General features: G+C 36.6%; 1 protein-coding gene across 2 annotated transcripts in view; it reads left to right on the forward strand.

Moving 5' to 3' along the window:
- The window catches only part of adamts17 (ADAM metallopeptidase with thrombospondin type 1 motif, 17), a 130,381-nt gene continuing 109,356 nt past the window's right edge, over window positions 1-21,025 (forward strand). Inside the window, exons 1-4 of one of the 2 annotated variants that reach the window (XM_015342986.2) lie at window positions 1-233; window positions 1,000-1,382; window positions 6,243-6,408; window positions 19,997-20,169. In XM_015342986.2, the coding sequence (XP_015198472.1) occupies window positions 161-233; window positions 1,000-1,382; window positions 6,243-6,408; window positions 19,997-20,169 (795 nt within the window). In that variant the 5' untranslated portion in view covers window positions 1-160. Of the gene's footprint in view, window positions 234-996; window positions 1,383-6,242; window positions 6,409-19,996; window positions 20,170-21,025 lie in introns of both variants that reach the window. The other variant, XM_006628663.3, reaches the window with a different exon arrangement.

A 21,025-nucleotide genomic window follows, 5' to 3' on the forward strand; every position in this document is an offset into this window, starting at 1 on the left:
GACATCAGAACAGGCAGGTCTGTTGTTTCAAGTTCAGTGTGCCTGCAGTGGTGATTAATTTTGCAAAGTTTGAAGAACTTCACCCCAGCCATAGCTTCCTCTGCAGGCGAGCTCGTCCTGTCCGCTGCAAAAAAGCTGAAGAACTGAGTTATTGTGTACCATGCGTGACAACCATGCACTCCAGCTTTTACTCTCTTCTCTTCTGGTGAGCATCGGATTCAGTATCATTTCAGGTAAGTTACTGTATCAAAATAGTAACGTATTTTATTTCCACAATTATTTCAGTTTCATTTAATCAGACTACACTATTTATATATCGTAAAATATGCATTATTCTTGAAATATCATCTTTGCATAAATACTGTATTTCGTGTTCAGACGGTGGTTTCTGCCAGGGTCGTCTGTTTGGATAATTTGTTGTTGCATTCATTTGCGAGTTATGAAACATTACATTAAATCACGAAACCGAAATTGTCATCGTTTGGTTAACGAGGTATAAAATGAACTTTAGTTGCTATGCATGGCTCGATAATTTTAATATTTTTTGGAGACGAGTGCGTTTTTTTTCGTTTATGCTTAGTAATCTAAATGAAGATGAAAGGGCAACGTTTTTCAAAGTTATCTGGAAATTGTTAAAGTTGATGGATCATACTTTCCATTCATTATAACTTGGCGACCGACTCTAAAACTTGAGGACTGAATGAGAGGGTCTACCTGAATTACACATTCCATTCTGTTCGTGTTAGTCTCAAGCTTTTGTTTTATTGCATTTGTTTTCATGTTGAAAAGAAGCCAACATAACACAATAACTGTGTGATTAATCCTGTACACATTTCAGAAAGAGTTCCCCTGACTAACTATTCGACTATAGTACGACGACTGTACCGCACGTGTCTTTTGTTAGAACCTCTGACAATAAGCTCTGTTGAAATCTTCAGTACGTAATTCGGTTTGAGTTAGAATTTATGCACACTAATAAAAGTTATTTTATTTCAGCAGCGGATTCCGGAGACGAGACGGACTTGGTTGTCCCTTTTGCGTTGAGCCCAGACGAGATCCACCTGCTGCGGGAAGGAGCCGGACGGAGCAGGCGGCACAGATACCGGGGACACCGCTCTCTGCCAGACGCCGACAGCCAAGACTCGAAATTCGGGGAACATGAGGAAAACTTGTTTCTCCGATTGCCGGCGTTTGGGAGAGAGCTGTATCTGTATCTTAAAAGAGATGCAGGATTCCTCTCAGAGGGCTTTAAGATCGAGGATAACGAAGATAAAAAAAATACGAGGCTGGCGCATATCCCTCAAAATCAGCTGTGTTTCTACACCGGACGAGTCCTGAATTATAGCAACTCTTTTGCATCACTCAGCACTTGCAGCGGCCTGGTAAAAGTTTTTAATCACATTTGTACTTTCATCTAAGTCTGTGGGAGGGTAATTGACATACTGATACAATTATGATGGTTATAGACAAGTTGTGCATTTATTTTAGGAGCAGCTAACTTGATACTCAAGTTTTCCCAGCTGATAGCCATGCACAAATGGCATCTATTCACAGCTGAGCCCAACATTATACAATACCAGACAGCTGAGAACTGCCACACCCTTGCCTAGTGTATCAGCAGAAGGGTGCATTAGGGCCACACACAGACTGTTTGCTGCTTAAACTCATTCTTAATCTGAGTTTTGAGGATGTTGTTTTTGTTCAAGTGGTCTAAGGCACTGCGTCTGGGTCTTAGGCATTTCAACAGGTGTGATTTCAAGTCTTGTGCTACACTTCCTGACAGCTCAGCATGTCTTCCTGTCTATTGTCAGGTTAGATGCACCAAACAGCCACCTCCTATTTGTACCAATTGTGATGTTCTTTGGTAATGGCAGATTTAAAATGCAGAAGTGGGTATTGTTAACAAAAAAGCACTGAAAGGCAAACTTTTAGCAAGGGTAATGACTTTCAAAAGAATAAACAGACGTTTTCTTTGTCTTTGCTTTTTCATTAGTTGGAGCTAACAGTTTGTTGTTTGTAAGGATTTAACAGTTTTGGCATAGATAAGTAAGTTATTTTTTTCTATTTGGAAGCAGTTGTGTATTTTGAATTGAATAGACAGCGCAAGCTGATAGAGTTTACACAGAGGCAGAATCAAGCAGTCAGTGAATGAACTCTGTGAAAGGGTTGAGTAACGCTATTATGATAAGCAGTGAACCAGCTTATTGAAGAGGCTGGACTGGGTTGCTGAGGCCCTAGGCGTTGTGAGGGCAGTGCTACCTCCTGTCTGACCCAGCGGCTAGTTGAGAATGATCCAAATTTTACAGTTGGACAGTCCTTCTTGTTGCCTGTGATTGGTAGACTTCTAGAGTGGCCAAGAATCTCTGCAGTTCTGAGCTGTTTATCATCAGTCCGTGTTGTCATACTGTAGCTGTCAGTTCTTTTTTAATTTAGAGCTTTTTGTTTAACATTTGCTGGAAGTGAGTACAAAATGTGGTTATGTTGCTCTTGTAATTACGTGCATTGTCATACTGTATATGTCATTATATACACATAAGCCATTTGACTTGCATGATCAAAAATGTTTTCCATTTCATTTTGTTAAATACTGTCAGTAGTAAATAGTAATAAAAACCTGGTAAAACAGGTACTTTTTTTTTTGGCCCTATAGTTCATAGAGAGTAGTCCAAAGAAGGTTTATTTTTACAGACATAAAATGAAAAACCGGTATATAATGATTAAAATCACAAAATAAAATTAATCTATTAAGTACACATATTGAGTTATAATAGATGCCCGATGAAGTACAATCTAATTTGACTACATATCCTTACAATGAGTGAAAATGCAGACTTTTCAGTGGACAGAGTTGTGATGGTCTCTTGTGTTCCATTATTCCATTATTCTTTGCCAAATCAAAAGTTTTTGAAGCAACAGTAAAACAAGCCTACGAAGTAATATGTACAGTAGGTCATACAGTGGCACTTTAAGACAGTTGTATTTGTACTGTAAAATCTCTTCTGCTCTTGGAAGACGTTCAATGTAAACAGAATCTTCTAATCTCCACCTAGTGGAGGCAATTGGATTTATTGTAACAGTTTTAGATTATGGTTTTCACTGAAGAGTGAAGTATTGGTCAAAATTGTACTTTGTGCTGCATATATTCCATTCATTTGAGCTTTAGAAAGAAATCCTTACATAGGCTAGAATTTCATTTTAAAAGTCATTCCTTCTGTATCACTGGGGCCTGGAAGACCAGCAGATGTCTCTTCAGTGGGGTGGGACTTTGCTTGTTTGCAGATGGCATTTGAGAAGCAATGCACTGACTACATAACATAACCCAGCTGCTGCTTAAAAGCATTTGGATAAAGGAACTCCTTAACAAGTACCTTCTGTACTTTCTTATTCATTCTGCAATCTGTAGAATTCTGTCCTGACACTTATTCTACCTTTTTGTTTTCTACTGTTCCAGCAAGGAAATAGGGATTATTTATATAACTACTTAAAGTTTATATAACTATATAATTTAATTTTCCACTTAAAATCTTATGTGAAATGCAAATAATTGAGTAATTGAATAATAAAAGTGGAAAGATGAGATGTCATAACACTTCAGGTTTTAGCATTTTTGTTTAATGTGTACTCAGTGTGTGTTTTCTGCCTTATGTTTTCTTCTTTATTTGAGATGCTTCTGATCATAAGGATCTCAATCAATAACCCACATTCGCCTGATAATATCTCATAACTTTATATGGAATCACTTTGTTCATCCATTCCTTTTTATTTTTAAATACCAAGATGTAGATGGAAAAAAACTTTTTTTCCAGCTATACCTTTCCACCTATATCATATAACTGATTGTAAAAACTGGTGACACATTCTTTCAAACCCTGAAATTGTAGCATCTGAAATAGAAAAAATATACATAAGATTCCTTACTGGAGCTTTTAAATAATATCCAAAACAAAGCATAACTCTGTGCTTGACTGAACAATTAATATGTTGTGATAACAAAGTAATGTCTGTCAAGCATAATAAATAGATCAAACATGTTTGCATTGACAACCTTTTCTCCTAGCTACACTTGCCAGGAGATGCCCTTAACTAAGTAGTAATAGACTTATTTGAAAATACTGTATGTTATCTTCCCATACCTTCCTACTTGTTCTTTATTTCTTTTATTTAAGCTTCTTTCAGAAGCAACATAGTGAGTCATCTCTCTAGTGCTGCTCAGTGGGTGTTTTCAGTTCGGCATTTGAGTCAGTGTGATCAAATGTTCCCTGTTATCATTATTTCACTGGAAAAAGGTAATGGAATAATTAAAAACAACTATACACATATAGGAAGAGGCATTGTTTTTATGTATTTCTTCTGATGCAGTTATGTGCAGCTGGTTTTTGAGATGCCTATAAATTATGTTAATATGAACTGTAATTAGAGGGGTCACTTATCTTTGTATATCCAGAGTGATAGCTACAGTTACAGAAGTAGTTTGAGACAGTGATAGTATAGTGCAAGTGGCACTGCTATCACTGAGCTTGGCATGCTTTGTACAGAGAGAAGAAAACATCACATGGCCATCCAGGTGAAATTTTACACTTTTTATTAGCACATTAATTTTTAAATCCCAGTTATACAGAATGCAAATGAATTAAAACTGTCATTAATACTGCATGCCATATGTTCCTATGTGTAAATATTTTTATTATCAAAAAGGCGTATGGTATGGACTGAATGTTTTCATCTGTTGAGAGAGAAGCTTTTTTTTTAGCAGAACACACCAGGGTGTTCTCACTTTGTACACTGAAGTGTTCTTCCCACCTGAAGCCTGAGGCATCTCAGTGGAACTTAAATAGAGGGTTCAAATCTCCTGTATACATCTGTTTTGTGAATGCTTTTATCTTTTTTTATTTTTACTGCATTTGGTAAGTGCCTTGAAGTTGACAGCACTGTGTGTGTGGTAGGGAAAACTCCTGGTCTGTTACAGTTCAATGGTGGCATTATTCTTTGCCTTGTGTTTATATGACATTTGACAAGCAGATTCCTAATTAGTGTACCAACCACTGTGATTCCTTGCAGTGATATTAGACAGTTATATTAATTATGGAAATACTAATTTTAACTAGCCTTGGCTGTTTCACATTGCTAGGAAGAAGAACCATCTATTAAGAAACTTCTGATTCTGCTTTACATTAATACTGCCACAGAAAGTTACTTTGGTCTTATTAAGGCTCATCAGCATGATGTGGCTATACTTTTTCAAAGAAATGGGTGTACTTGCATATCTTATAAGGAAAAAACACATTTCTATATTATGGCAATTATTCAGTATGATTTACGGGAATGGAAATGTTTTTTTGGCTTTGTGTGTTTTACAGTTCTTGGAAGAAGAGCTATATAAAGAAACTCTTAGATCACATTAATTAATCCCTATAGTCAATTATATTTGTTACATGTTCTAGCCTCAAAACAAGTAAATACATTTCTTTTCAAAAGACCTCTCAGTTGAAGACTACTGGACAAGAACATTCTTATATAATTAGGTATGAGTTATCATAACCTGCCCATACTTATAAATTGTATGTCGAACCTGAGGGTGTCGGAGACATCTTTTAATCCAGTCACTCTTATTATAGTTAGAATCAAGACTTTTAGGCTCCTAATGATCATATATGGATATTAAACAATTTTATTATACAAATAAGTGAATTACATTGAAGATTTTGCACCTGCTGTAAGACGTAGTGTATTTTCTTACAACAGACCTGCAACATCTATGCAGGAGATCTGTACTTTATTTTTTAATTTCACATGAATATTTGTTGTTTTTTGTCAGTTTTCATTCAGATGTTTTGAGTCTATTTGTGATTGAATTGTTCTGGAATAGCATATACACTTTCAGCTGATGCATTGAATTGTGCTGTGTAAGAACACATGCAGAGCAGGAAAAATGAGTCCAGTTCTGGCCTTATTTACATTTTAAACTGATCTGTTAGAACAGATTTATTTTAAAACATGCAGGAAATTGTTTTCAAGTATAATTATATTTACTGGAATTTCTGTTCATACTCACACTATGTTCTTTGTGTGTGTTTTGAAATGATACATTGAGTGACAAACTATAGCCTACCTGTCTAAATTTAAAACTAAGGAGGTGTAAGAATGTATTTACTTTATTGGGTGGTTTACTGTATGTACTTATTTATTGTTTCTGATATCATTTCTCATAATCCTGATTTTATTTATTGTCTTTTTGCTTATAGACTGGTCTTATCCAAATTGGAGAGGAGAGGATGCTTATTGAACCAGTGAATGGCACCCAAAACTCTTTCATTGGCATGGAGCACAATGTAATTAGACAAAAACGATCTTTACGTTCAAGCTCCTGGAGCTCTAAAACACACCCTGAATACTGCACAACTATTCCAGGTAAGGATGAACAGTGTTCAAACTGTTTTTTAACAGATACTAATTTATTTTATTTACTATCAAATAAAACATGCTTAACAGGTAAATGTGCTTTCTGAGAGCATTGATCATTGATTAGGTTCCATAGCTACATCAAGTCCAAGCTGCGTCATTACTTAATTGTTAATTGTGATGGGGATTCCCAAGTGATGGTGCAGAGCTCGAGAACACTGGTGGGTTTGGGTAGATTTGAGATGGTCAGGTTCTCCATAGCTCATTATGCAACACCTGCTGTGCCCCTGCATACTTTTTTTTGTCAGTGAAAGATGCTCCACTTTTCCAGTCAGTGAAGCTGACAGGTGATCATATTGGAGGATTGAAGGACTGCTTGAATGTCCTCTGTATAGTGATTTAAGTACAGTAGTTAGCAGAGCTGACAATTTGTGAATCCAAACTGAGTGGACAGAATAAAAAAGCGGTTACATTTGAAAAACAAAATGCACTTAAAAATGCAGTTAAAATAATAGCTAATAAAATAATAGTGGGAGGAGTAATTATCTATAGCAGCCAGATTATTTAGTCAGCACTGTTGGTAGATGATTTTGTATCTGAAACTTGTGCCATTATGATGAGGAGAAATACTAGTTACACCTTCATTTCTCCACACATAAACCTAGGAGGATATTGTATAGTGATAATGTATTGTTTTCAACTATGACATCCTCTGGCAATTGTGATTGCTTTTTTGCTCTGTCAAAACCCAAAACTTTCATTTGCTAGAAATTAATTTACTGGGTATTTCAGTCTTTCAATGACAATAACTGAGTATTGCATGATAACTGGTCTATTCAGATAGTTATTTGGGAAAGTTAATAATTTAATTTGAAAACATACAGTAGATATGAATTTCAATTTGTGTTACTCTTCTTTAGAAGTTTATTGAATTTTCCTTTGCTAATCTTTGCTACTGTTTCCACTTATCATGTCCCAGTGTAATGTTTTAACAATTGTGGAGAACCAAAAGTAATAAATCATCTCCATCTCATAGCAACATTTATAAGTATTGGTAATGCTTTGATGTTTCAACTGTATTTACTGAAAAGGTGTTGTGAGAAAGCACAGCTGTTTCTTACTTTTTATGTGCATTGCAGTGATTGAGCTCTTGTCTGAACCTGCTAATCCTCTGCTATGAATGGTATCAGATGAAAATGTGTCTATCCCCTTCTGTCTTACATTATAATGTTTTGCATATTTGAAGCCCTGTGGCATCTTTTGCCAAGTTTCCAGATTTTTGAACCATGAAATTCATATTATGAGAATAGGCCTCTCATCTTTTGAGATAGAGCCAAAGCCTTCAGCCCTGCTTATTTTAGAAAACTTTGGAAAAGGAAAAATCTTTGGAACACTGTTGTACAGTGGGATTTGTAGTTTTGCTACGAATTTGATTGCTGATCATTGCATCTGAAAGCCTTTTGCAAATAGTTTTGTGAGAGTGCCTCGGTTCATCATATTCAAGAGTCAGTATCTTTGTCTTTTGATTTAGCATTTCATGATGAATAGGATAACAAATATAATATCCAGCTGGAGACCATGGACATTTAAAAAGGTTACTTTCAAAGTAATTATGAAGACTATGTTCTGTATAATTGTGTTACTGTGTGTTTTATGTACTGTGCCATTAGTGTACAAAGATTCTAGAACATAAGAAATGTTACAAACTAGACAAAGGCAATACTGACCATCTATAGGTAGTGGACAAAAAATGGAAACATCATTGAAAGGTTATTTAATATGGTGTTGGGTCACCATGTGCAACCAGTACAGCCAGTACGCACCATGGCATAAAGTCTACCAGCAATTCGAATTCTCTAGGAGGGATGTAGCACTGTTTTTCCACAAGGAGTTCATAAGTGAACTCATGCCCTCTTGATGGAGGTGGAAAATGCTGTCTCAGGTGTTGATCCAGTACATCCCACAAATGCTTGATTGGGTTATGATCTGGTGACTGAGAAGGCCATGACATGGACAACCTCAGTGTCAGGCTCATCAAACCACTAGGAGACCACACTTGTTCTGTGGATGGGGACATTGTCATCCTAGTAGATTCCCCTCCATGCAGGATGCTGCAACTTTGGCTGACGAAGATTATGCAGTACCGTTAAGAACATCATAAAGGTTAAAAAATGAGAGAAGTCCATTTGGACCATGAAGGATGATTCATCTGACTATATCACATTGTTCCTCTGTCCCAGAGATCATTGCCTATGATTTTTAAAGCCATTAAGCTTATAAACATACATTGGCCTGTGAGATGAGAGATTTATCCACTGCAACCCGACTGTGGTATCCACTATGTGGAGTTTTTGGGGGAATATTTTTGATTAAATTTTGTGATCATGCCCCAGGTTGAATTTTGTAGGCAGTTGCTTCCCTGTAATTGCCTTCCAATTTGATTTAATGTATAGATATTACAAGTTTGGAATATGTGCTTCTTCATACTGTTGCCCTTTGATCTCTGAGGGAAAGATATCAATAGCAATGCTGACATCATCTTAGACACTGTTGTTTATGAAACATCGGCAAGTTGATCAGTCTTGGTTACAGAACCACCTGTCATCACATTCCCACAACCACTCCTTTTCAAAGTCACCTAGTCTCCTAGTAGGTAGCTAGGCCTGTCCAGCATTTTAATAGCTGACCCTGAGCAAGCTGATAAGTTTTTCCTTAATTTTAATAGATGATCAATGTCTCAGTAGAAGCACTTTGCTTTCAATATACTACGTGTCACTCATTTACCCTAGTGTTTATATTTTTTCATCCACTAATTGTAGCTTTTTTAGTTTCTTAGATAATTGATCCAAGAGTTCCATCTAGCAACTTTGAAAATAGCCTGGGTATCAATCTGATAACATGGCTGGGTAGCTTGTTTCTGACTTTGACCACCACAAGTGACTCCTAATCTCAATGTTAGATGTACTTCCTCATACTTTCTATATGTGCACTCTGGTCCATGTAGAACTATTTGATCTGAAGAAGTCCATTGGGTTGACTTTGTAAGTGTCTTTAAGAATATGGAATGTTTGAATGAGGTCCCCTCGTAATATTTTTTGTTCAAAACTGCAGACACTCAGTATTTTTATTAAAAGAAGAACAATGTAATTGCTTCCAGAACTTTTTGGTAACATGGTGACCTCAAGAGTATGCGATATTCTAAATGAGTTTTTACTCATGTATTATATAATTTCAAAACCGCCTAAGTACATTTTACTGTTTCCACATTTCTCACTATAATAAAAGTTACTTTAAAACTAGGTATACAACATATACTGTAGTGATTTAATAAGTATTTGCATTTGTATAGCTTTTTGAAATCCACTTCATCCACTACTTACAGTATGTGCAGCACTCACCCAACTGATGCATGGCAACTATAAGCCAGATGTGTTACTGCACAGCAGATCAGGTAGGGAAGTGAGAAACTGTTTCACCAGTTGAATTAAGGGAGACCTTTTAGGCCAAATTGTGTAAGTGCAACTTAACCCCCTACACTGTATGTGCACCCCTACACCCAGGTGTCAGGGGATCTTTATTATTTAATTCAAATGATAAAACTTCTACGCTTAGTGTCCCTAATCACTGGGGCATTGATTTGGAAATTTTGGTCCAGATGGAATAGTGCCACCTACTGGTTCATCAATGGCTACTTGGTTTTATTCAGAGATCTATCATCCCAGTACTGACTAGGCCCAACTTTGGGAAACTTTTGAAACTGACAAGGTACATAGTGAACATGGTAATATAAAGATATTTATATCCTAAAATAACAGGGGCCTGTGGAGTGCCTTAGCTGGTAAAGGCATTCACCTGAGTGCAGGTCCTGTGTGAGTGAGTTCTATGGTCCAGGACTCACTGCTTTAAGCTGTGTTATGTTGACTACTAGTTGACTATGACCTGTTTTCAGCAAGAGTTGGTACACAGTTAGCTGAGTGTTGCTGAGGGTAGAATGAAATTAGTTGACCAGGACTCTCTTGGCAACACAGCAATACTTGTAGCATCTCAGATGCCTATAGATTTGGGTTGCTGCCAATGATGAACACACCTCTCCTCCAATCAGCACTGCTTCTGACTGGATCATGGGGCTGTCACCTTTGATCAGTGGCTGGGAGGTGGGTGGGTCAGAAGAGTCTGCTTATATTTCCTCATTCTGTCTTGTGTGTTCTGGGGTTTGTACTGTAGCCATGAGGCAAGATGTGAAAACACATAATAGGCAATTCCAAAAGGTGGGTATTATAAAAAATAATTACGATTTTGTAACATGGGTTACATTGAATGCTAATTCTCCACAAGTTAAAGACTTAATTTTTTATGAGCTACGTTTTGAAGAATATTTAGATATTTAGAACCATATGTGCTGTCTGTATTTATTACTGGTATTGCTTGTATAAAGAACTCTAACTTGTTAGTTAAGCAAAGCCTGACTTTTCTTAATCAAATTTATCATCTCCAAGCTTTCCATTGCCGTACAAATTATCCTGTGGTTTAGTTCTAATTTTAATTTCCATAACCTTGCATTTAATAGAAATAAAGTTTGTTGGTCTATAATTCTATTGTTAGTGCTTGTCATCCTTTTCAGTTCCTGAAGATTTGTAAATCCTAAGTGCTTTCAGTACCTGTAACACTTGCACTTGCTTCCTACTAGTACCATTCAATATTGTACTTTGTCTTTCCTTAACCCAGGACAACTAATTTTTTTCATTTAAGGTTTTACAATTGAAGATATCAATAACATGCCATATGTTATAAAAGAAGCACCTACTAGTTAGATTTCCAGGGTAGCATACACAGAAACAACATCAAGGGATTTTCAAAGAAACTTTGACTTTGACATGAGAAATCATGGAGTGGGGAGACCCATGATGAATGATATTTCATCTTGATAAGAACAAAATGATCCAAATTGGTAGTATATACACCATACATATTGCATGAACAATACTGTGCTGCAGGAAGCTACAAATAAAAGAGACCTGGGAATTTATGTAGAATATTCAATGTCCCCAAATAATACAGCGAGGGAATATAAAAGAAAACAGGGTGTTGAGTACTGTATACAGCACAAAATGTAGCATTCACATCCAGGGGCAATATGCTTAAGCTTTACAATGTACCAGTAACACCTCACTAAGTATATTGTGTTCACTTTTGGTCCGCATTCTACAAAGAGGTTATTGTATCTTTCGAAAGAGTTAAGAAAAGGCAACAAGTTCAATTCCTGGGTTTAAGGGACAGTTACATACAGATACTTTAAGGGAGCTCAAGCTTTTCAGTCTAGAACAAAGGAGATTGAGTGGAGATTTGGTCCAAGCATTTAAACATTTAAAAGATAATTAATTTCAAATGGAGTATGGGAAATGCTTCTTTGCTCATAGACTTGTAGGTATTTGGAAAAGGATTCCCAGCCAGATTGGCCCAAAATCTGCCTTCTTTTAAGAAATGCTGGACAGATTTGAGATTTTTTCAGCTCCAAAACTATTGTGTCTAATGGCGTCCTCTTGTTTGCAACCTTTTTCATGTTCTCAATTATTGCCTTTAATAGTAATCAGTTTATTATATCATGTACATGGTCCTGAGATGAGAAGCTTTGGCTTGGGTTTTAATATTATAAGCATTTCATCCAGAGTGACAGAATTAGTCATTAGTCAGAAAAGTAGATATAATTTCATCTGATGTACTGATGTTACAGCTACTACTGTCTCTCCATACTAAAACCTCCACTTCTTTTTTATGCTTTGTGATAGTGCACTTTTATAGCAAATGTTTACTGCATACCACTAAAATATTTGATAATCTTTAAATAAATGCATTCTGTAAGCTCCTATCTCTGAATAATGTTTTATGAAATTAGTGACTTGAGAAATATCTATATGACTATCACTTTACTTCTGTTGTATTCTTGCTCCAGCTGTATTGGTGTAAAAGCTTTGGTTTGGACAATAAAATAGTTACAGGTGTTATAACTATTCACTGTTTTCTATCACCTGGTGGCTTCGAGCAGGAATGGCAATATTAGGTGCCAGATTTGGAAATTCTTTCCTCTGCACTCATGTCTGCTTGAGATTGAGGTGGGGCCTGCCAGATTCCTCTTCCCTAGTGACTGCTAAAAAGCTTCAATAAGTGGAGACCATTTTACTTTTCCCCCTCAACCACTGCATCCCTAGAGAATCAGGATACTGACTGGAACAGACTTTATATTCATTAAACTCCATGTCCTGAATACTTCATAGAGTTCACCATTTACATCCCAGCCAGCTGAAGTGCTCTTTGTACAGCTGCAAAATCTGGATGTATGAAATTGTATCATATTGCAGAAAAAAAAAAACAGCAGAACAATTGATGGAGGTAAAGAGTTGGTGGATTTATTGCAACCAGTACAGTATAACGTTAAGCAAATGAGAACAGAGGTTTTAAATACTAGTACTGTGGCAAGCAATTCACATACTGTAAACTCTTTTTAAGAAAAGACATATACAGTATCTGCTGAGACTGATATGACTGTATTTGACTATTATTTTTATTAATGATGTATACCTATGCACAGGTATGTAAAGACTTGCACATTCCTTGCAATGGAAGAAGCTTTATATTACGTAAAAAGTGTTAACTGTTAATGTTGTGAAGTAATAAACTAACTATGTTAGATAATACTTTATTAATCCCGTAGGGAAATTGATGTGTTACAGCAGTCCATCCCAAGACAAGCAAAAACAGACATCAGAATAGTTATAAAACAAAAGACAACAAAATAAATAAAAATAAATAAATAATAAATAACCTGTAGACCTGTTTGTTATTAGAGTTACCCTCATACCCCTGTATGCGAGTGCTGTGCTGAAAAAATCAACAACCATTAAATGATAAAAATACGTCCGTGGTACCATAAGATATCAAAGTCTCAGTTCTCGTGTGTCTCATGGAAAAGGATAACAAAAGAAATTACCGTTTTATTATTTTTAACTTATTATCATCCTTAAAACACTTTGTTTTGTCCTTTACTGTTATAATACTAAAATAACTCTTTATTTTGCTGATGTTTGTACTTATGCAGTTTATTAAACTTTTGGTTTTTTTAGGATAACATTCCAAACCAAAAAAGAATCATACCCCTGGAAACAATGAAGCACATTGTTCTCAACAATTAGTGCACACTTCTAAGGAATGAGTCCTTCAGTTTTAGACAGGTGTTATGATGAAATTGGCTTTAGGTTGTGAATTTCTTCCGAAATAGAGGGAATTAAAAAATGTTGGAACTTGTTTAACTGCAGTAAGCGTTTCCATTTTCTAAATGCTAATACATTTGAACATGTCTTTCTTTGTGTGGTGTTTCCTCCTCAGATTATACATTTAGGCTGCTAAGGTAGACATTCAAATCTTTCCTGGGGTCATGAAAACAATGCAAGGTGTGGCTATTTGAGTGCTTATTCCTTCCAAGGTAAATCCTCATCGATCTTGTAGATGTGGGGTTCGTGTGTCAAGGCATCTGTTAACGGCAGGAAGTTTGCATTACAGAGAATTTCAAAAGAAAATGCAAAAAACACGAGCTCTCCAGCAAGAGTTTATACAAAGCACATGCAGGTAATGCTAACAGACCAAAAAGCCAAACTCAAAAGCATGTTTATGCTATTTTTTACATTACCATAAAATGTGGTGAATTTTAGGTACTTGCTGGGAACCCAGTCCATTGCAGGGCACACACATTAAGAAACAAAATAAAGATGACTGTTATCCTATACAGTATGTTTACAACTTTGGTAGGACACCCAACCACCCAGCAAAACCCCACAGTTCCATGGGGAGAATGTCCAGCCCCACACAGGGGCAACCCCAGCTGTTATTAAACCTAGAGTGCAAGAGCTGTGAGGACACAGTCACCCAGTTGCTTTGATATTTAAAACTTATTTAAAAATTATTTAAAGGTTTAGAGGGTTATTTTTTTGACTATACAGGCTGTGCTGCTATATGAAGGCACTTTATGTTGCATAATGGGTAGTTATTAAATGCAAATATTGTTGATAAAGGTGCATCTAATTCTCCTCTAACATGGAATTTTCACCCAATATTGTTGTAATACAGTTTGTGTAATAAAGTTGCTGCCAATGCTGATTTCAGCACTGCTAGAACATGGATTTGCTGCCCTCTGATACCAAGACTGTGGCATTTTTGTGGCCTGTGGTTTTGTTTCTATGGTCCCGTCCTTAAGCATCACTGGCAAGACTGTAACTCAAGTTGCTACCCTTTCCCAGAGCATCCCCTAATCTTATGATGTAACTGTTGGTGAGAACTTGTCCGATGCTATCAACCACCTTAGATTACTTAGTGTTACATTTCCCCTCTGCAGTCAAACCCCTTAGCTTCCTGCTGAGGTCAGTGGTTCAAGTAGCCGAATAACCAAAAAGGGATTGTTTCTTTAACCTGATCTTCTCTCTCCCACCCAAGCAGGATACTCTAGTCCAAAGGTCAGTTACCTACAGTATGGCACCATTACCGTTATGGACACGTGATTGCACATGCAATGAAAGTATAATAAGCCACAAAGAAACTACGTTAAAAAATGATACAAATTATTAAAACTGTGCTTGACTCTTCTGTGACTCTCTATAACATGCTACCCAATGAAAGCTCTTTGGTGTGAAAAAAATCACTTGGTTTATTTATTGCATTATTATAAGTAGGGCTAGTCTATTGTTTTTCATAGGAAAGCTCACAATCCGTAGCACTGATAACATTTTTCACATTGAAGTGTAAAGTCAACCATTTTGGACAAAACGGTAGTTGCTAAGAAATCAAAGTTAGTTGTTAGCTTTTCTCAGCCCTTTTTGATGAGATGGTGAGATGGTGGAGATGGGGACCTCCATTCATCAAGATGTTTCTCCCCTTACCCTGGTACATCTCCTAGTGACGGGGCTATGACAGGGACGTCTCCATGCCATCCCTTTCAGCTGGCCTCTCTCTAATTAGGGGTTTTTGGCCTCCAGTCGTATCGCTTCTCCTCCACTATAGCCTCCTCCATCCCATACCACCTGTGGAGGTTTGTAGGAGGGTTGTAGATCACCCTGACAGAAAGCCGTGACACATCTCTCCTCTTCCATCTTGTCAACTCCATGACCACCATCTCTTTACATGCCTTCTTGTTGGATTTGGACCATAGACAAAGAGGCTGTCCCCATCCTAGTCCTGCTCGACCTGTATGGATTGAGCCAGCCACTTCCAGGTGTTGCATCCTGTTCACTGCCTTTGTCTTCTAGTAAGCACCTGTACGTTGACAACTCAGAATGTCAGGCCACTGGCCAAAAATAGACTGTGAAACTAATGTGTGTGGGGTAATGTTTCTTGCAGACATTACCACACATATACAGTATGAATGAACATAATCTCCGTCTGTGAGGTGCAGATCAAACTGTTAAGGGTCTTTTTGAAACATGGAAGGCATTTGTTGAAATTTTTTTCTCACGACATTGATGCCTCAGCTTTCTTCTATTTCCAACCTAAGACTTAAAATTTACAATTTCTCATCTTACCTTTCATGCACCAGACAGTGAATACAAGAAATATTTGATTTAATGTCTTGTTTCTGAAAAGATAGCATGACAAGGTGACTGTGACACTTTAGGAATCTATATATAAGATTTATTTTTTCTTCATTTAGACCAATGATCTAGAATAGCGATCAGCACACATTCTGGCCAAAAAGGAATGCTATACATTTATGGGCTAAAGAACTCTTCAACAGAGAAGACTTCAGGAGGGCCCGATTCAAGGAAAATATTTCAAATCCTTAAAGGCATGCTTTCTGTAAAACAGAGCCTCCTGTAACAGTTTTTAAATGCATTTCCCCATTTGTGTCAACTGGTTTGTGTTTCTGTGTTCATACCAAAATTCATAATAATCCATAGGAATAGTTTCTTTCAGGATTGCGAATGCATGAATCAGGCACCATTATCGTCTTCTCTTGTTAAATATTGAAACAATTCTGGTTTTTAGCCTGTCACTGCAGTCCGGTAATATAGCTATTTACTCTTCTTTGGATGGATTTCAGAAGTTCTTTTCAAGGTGACCAATTTGTAAAGATTATACTACCTGGGGTCTCAGTTTCCTACTGCATAACTTTTCTACATTGCCTAGAAGATGAAAATTATGTCTTTTGAAAAGCTTACTGGCACAAGCAAGAATTGCCTTTTTCATTTGTATTTCCCAAGAGCAGTGGTTCCTAACCCTTGTCCTGGAGGAACACAGTATCTTTTGGTTTTTGATGAGTTATTAATCAAAGGCTCATTGATTTCTGTTTTCTTTGTGGAACATATTTGTGAATTTGTTTTCAGCTTTTAAAAGGTCAAATAAGAATGGTCATTGTTATCAATGCTGTACCAACGTCTGAATTTCAGGACTGCACTCATTCAGTAATAGTCCACGAAATGTAACCATCTGGACCTCACTGTCACTGTGGGAGTGTCTGATTGCAGTGTCATTCCCACCTACTGTTAGTTTCTCATTACACATTGATCAACTAGTAAGAGCTGTTTAATCAGAAATAACAGAGAGCAAGTTGAGAAGTGCTGTGTAACGTTCTGTGTGCTGAAGTTGGAAACAACACCCTTGAATTAGAGTATATTTGACACTCGGAACTGAACAAAGAAAAAAAAAGTTTAAGCACTGAAGGACATCAGTTGGAATCCAACTGAAACCATGTTCTTCCAGAAACAGGTTTGAGGAATCACTCTAAAATCATATTACCATACAGAGAATTTTAGTTTATTTTTGATTATCATTTTAACCTTTTAATGTCATAGAAGTGCAGTTCTGTAATTATTTGTTACATTTTGTAAATCTATTTACTGTATGTGTGGGTGCTGCATTACAATGTTCCATTCAGTTGGTATTACTCCTATCTTTATGGAAAGTTGGAAGAGTTTTGTTAACAGCTTTTGAATAACATATCTTGTTTCCTTATATATATAGGTAGAATACCATCAGGCTTTTTTATTTTAAGTTTTTGTCTTAAACTGCCTCTGTTATACTTTACACTATTTAATATAGAACTTCATCTTTACTCACCCCAAGGCAGGATGTCTGTTGTTTCACTGGCAGTACTGTGAGTGACATTTATTCAGCTTATTAGCAGTTTGTTACTATCAGTTTTCTCTTTCAGGATTACACCTCTCCTTCTGCTTCTCTTAAGTCTCTTTCTTGAATTTGTGTTAGCCTTTGCTTTGGGCTCAACCAGTACTGTTCCAGAATACAATTCAAAGCCAAACCATATGATGAAAACAACAACAAACTGTTCACTCATCTCTGTTTTATAAACAACTCCTGTGGTTTCTTGGGCTCCTGTATTTTTGCAGGGACATACCACTCCCTCCCAGTATGGCGCCGCTGAACTTTTAGCTCATCAAAGATCTATATCTTGAAAGATGTACAGGAGAGGGGAGCCTGTCTGCTTTTCCTTTTAATCCCTAAGCAGATATGAGAGTCATGTGTACTAAAATGCACAGAAATTATTTTCCAAACTGAGGGGTGGATAGTAAAATATTTGGTAATTCTAAAGAAATCTTAAAAATGATTTTGTTACAAAGTTTTTATTTGCTAGTATAATCATAGCTAAAAACAAGCTAGATAGTAAAATATTTGGTAATTCTAAGCTATTGTTAAAAAGGATTTTGTTACAAAGTTGTTATTTGCCAGTATAATCATAGCACATTTTCTGTAATACTTTTCTGGGGGACTCGTTCAGAAATACTTAAAAGCAAGATCTGATTAGATTTATGTTTAATTCATCACAAACAATGATTTTGATTAGGCCTAAAGGTGAAGGCGTTGTGCATCAGCATTGCTTATGATTAATTGAAAGCAATCACTCTGTTGTCCTGATTAATTGAGTATCTACTAGAATTAAAAACATAGCATTCAAACATTAGCAGCCTACTTCATATTACAATCCCCACATGTGATGGTGCATTTCCACGGGGTGAAGGCGACAGCCTTCTGGCAAATAAGATGGTTATTTGAGTAATTAATTTTGTAATTTTGGAGTATCAGGGGGGTTGAGGTTTCAGTATAACACACTCCACTTTATCTTGAATTCTGCACTTTTTCAGCTTTTCTCCAGGGTACAGGATTCTTTTTTCCGATAGAAGAAAGATTTTAGCTCTGTGAGAATAGAGAATATACTGTAATCCTCCTTTTTTTGAGAAGTGCACAAACTTTTCTTTTTCTGTTAAGTTACAAGGCATGGCCTTTTGCTTATTGGAATGAACTAGTAACATCCTGTTGTTCAGTCTTATAATGCACATCCTACAACCTTTACCAGGCACATACTGGCTGCTCAAAATCAAAAGGCGAGTTTTGGATTGTTGAACTATACCAGCTGCTTGCATTATTGTTAACTCTTGGCTTTAATTAAGATAAAAAGACTCTACTGCTGCTGACAACATGGGACCCATCAAAAATGTTTACAAATCCAGAGACAGAATCTCAAAATTCATTATTTGTTAAATGTTGCCAGTGGCTAAAAAATGTGATCTAGAACAGCACAAAGTGGTGCCCAGTTCTTTTGCTCTTTCCAAAAATCACAATTTTCATTTTTTTATTTTATATGAATTTTGTGGAGATGTAGTCCTATCATGTAATCTTCACAGAACAGTTTAAGTTCTTACTATGGTGTAAAATTAGCTATAGTTAAATGATATTGTCACTACTTTTTGTTGAAACTACTAATTTTAAAGAAGTGATTCTCCACACAAATGCAGATCACTAGACTGAAATCTTCAGGAAGGAACTGCCAAAAACAACATAGGCTACACTGAAAGAATTCTCTATTCGCTCTTTCTCCACATGCTACTGAAATATGGAGGTCATGATGAAAGCAGAAAGGCCGTGCACAAGAAAGGTGATCATGGTAGACTAATTCCATTAACCCAAGCATTGACCCTGGCTACAATAATAGCTCGTTTTTCCTCCCTAAAGTTTCTGGAAAAGCTCTATTTTATTGGATTTATCTAAAGCTGCTGTATATCAATAAAATCTGAGTTACAAATATGATGAATCAGTTTTACGCTCCTTTGTTTTCCCTATAAATCCGATGTTGAAAAAAACTGTTGAAAAATTTCTTTTTTTGCACCATTGGAAAGAGTACCTATACAGTACTTGATAAATATTTGTTCTGGCTTTCTGAATTATGAGCAGTACCTTCAGAATGCATGCAGTCAGAGCCTAAAGAAGTCTTGAATTAGATAAAAGAAAATAATGAATGTTTATGTATTTAATTGTTACATGCAGAGAAATATGTACTTAAGACAGGAATTTAGTTTTGTTTAGACATCCTAAGTAGAGATTGTAGTTGCTGCAATACAACCTTCTGTAAACATTCATTCTGAGTGTTTTCTAGTAAAGGTTCACTGAGGCAGAGCTAATTTTCTACTGTGATTACAGTATGAGCCCAGCATGAAGTAACTAGGGATATCTTCTTTGACAATCAAATCCCAATCTTTATTTCCATGTATTTTATCTGCCTGTACAGTAGTTTCGACCTGTCAGTGTATTATTTGGTGTGTTGCAGGAAAGAAGAAATTAAAGCAGACCAAACCAACAGAGGATGGGAGGAGCAAGAGAAATGCTATCCGGCTGCACAGTGAATATGTAGTGGAAACGGTGGTTGTCGCCGACTCTGACATGGTGCAGTATCACGGAGCTGAGGCTGCGCAGAGGTTCATCCTCACCGTCATGAACATGGTAAGAGATGTCAACACAATGGTCTTTAAACCACAGACACAATCAAGCAGTGCCAAAACAAAATCACTACTTTCATAGGCACAAACTAAGTGTGCGGAAGAGGTGTGTTAAACCATGTATAAGAACTGCGGAAATCTCATTTAAGTGTAATAATGAAAAATCCTACAAATTGCTCCCTTTCAGTAAAATTGATGGGTTTTGATCCTAAAACCTAAAACTTTAATAACTGCCACAAGGTATTTTTGAAGGCAACACTAGGAAAAGGACAGAATTGTGACAATCAGTTTATTACATTTACTAAAGGATGAGCATGGAGCCCATACTTAGACTGTTGTGCACAGTACAGTTGGCTTGTTTTAACGTAACTTGTAATACAGATTACACTTTGTTTAATAGCTAAGCCTGACATTTACATCATTTTGCCCTGTCTCATCTGTCTTTCTTAAGTTTAGCTGGAGTTGGAATGCTCTGTGTTGCTCAAACTATAGCAATATGTGTGAAATGTGAAATGCTACATGCTTTGTGTAAAAGGTTGTAAGTCATTTTAAATTGCACTCTACTGAACAGGAATTCAGTGTTTCTCTTGGCTAGCCTCAACACCTCGAGGGGTTGGCTAGTATCAGAAACCATACTGATGTTTCACGCCCTGCAGTTCCTCATTACCAAGTGCTAAACCTGCCAGCTGATTAAAAGTATTTAGATTCAAAGCTGTAAAAAAGTATATTTTGCAGTTTTGAGGCCAACAAAAGCCAGCGAAGTGCAGGAGAGATGTGAGGGAGTGAGAAGTTTGTCTTGGCATCTAGCTGACCACATGCAATCTGCAATGCTAGTTTTTAAGGACTAGGACCTCGATGAT

The sequence above is a fragment of the Lepisosteus oculatus genome, chromosome 5, assembly GCF_040954835.1.
Source record: "Lepisosteus oculatus isolate fLepOcu1 chromosome 5, fLepOcu1.hap2, whole genome shotgun sequence".
NCBI lineage: Eukaryota > Metazoa > Chordata > Actinopteri > Semionotiformes > Lepisosteidae > Lepisosteus > Lepisosteus oculatus.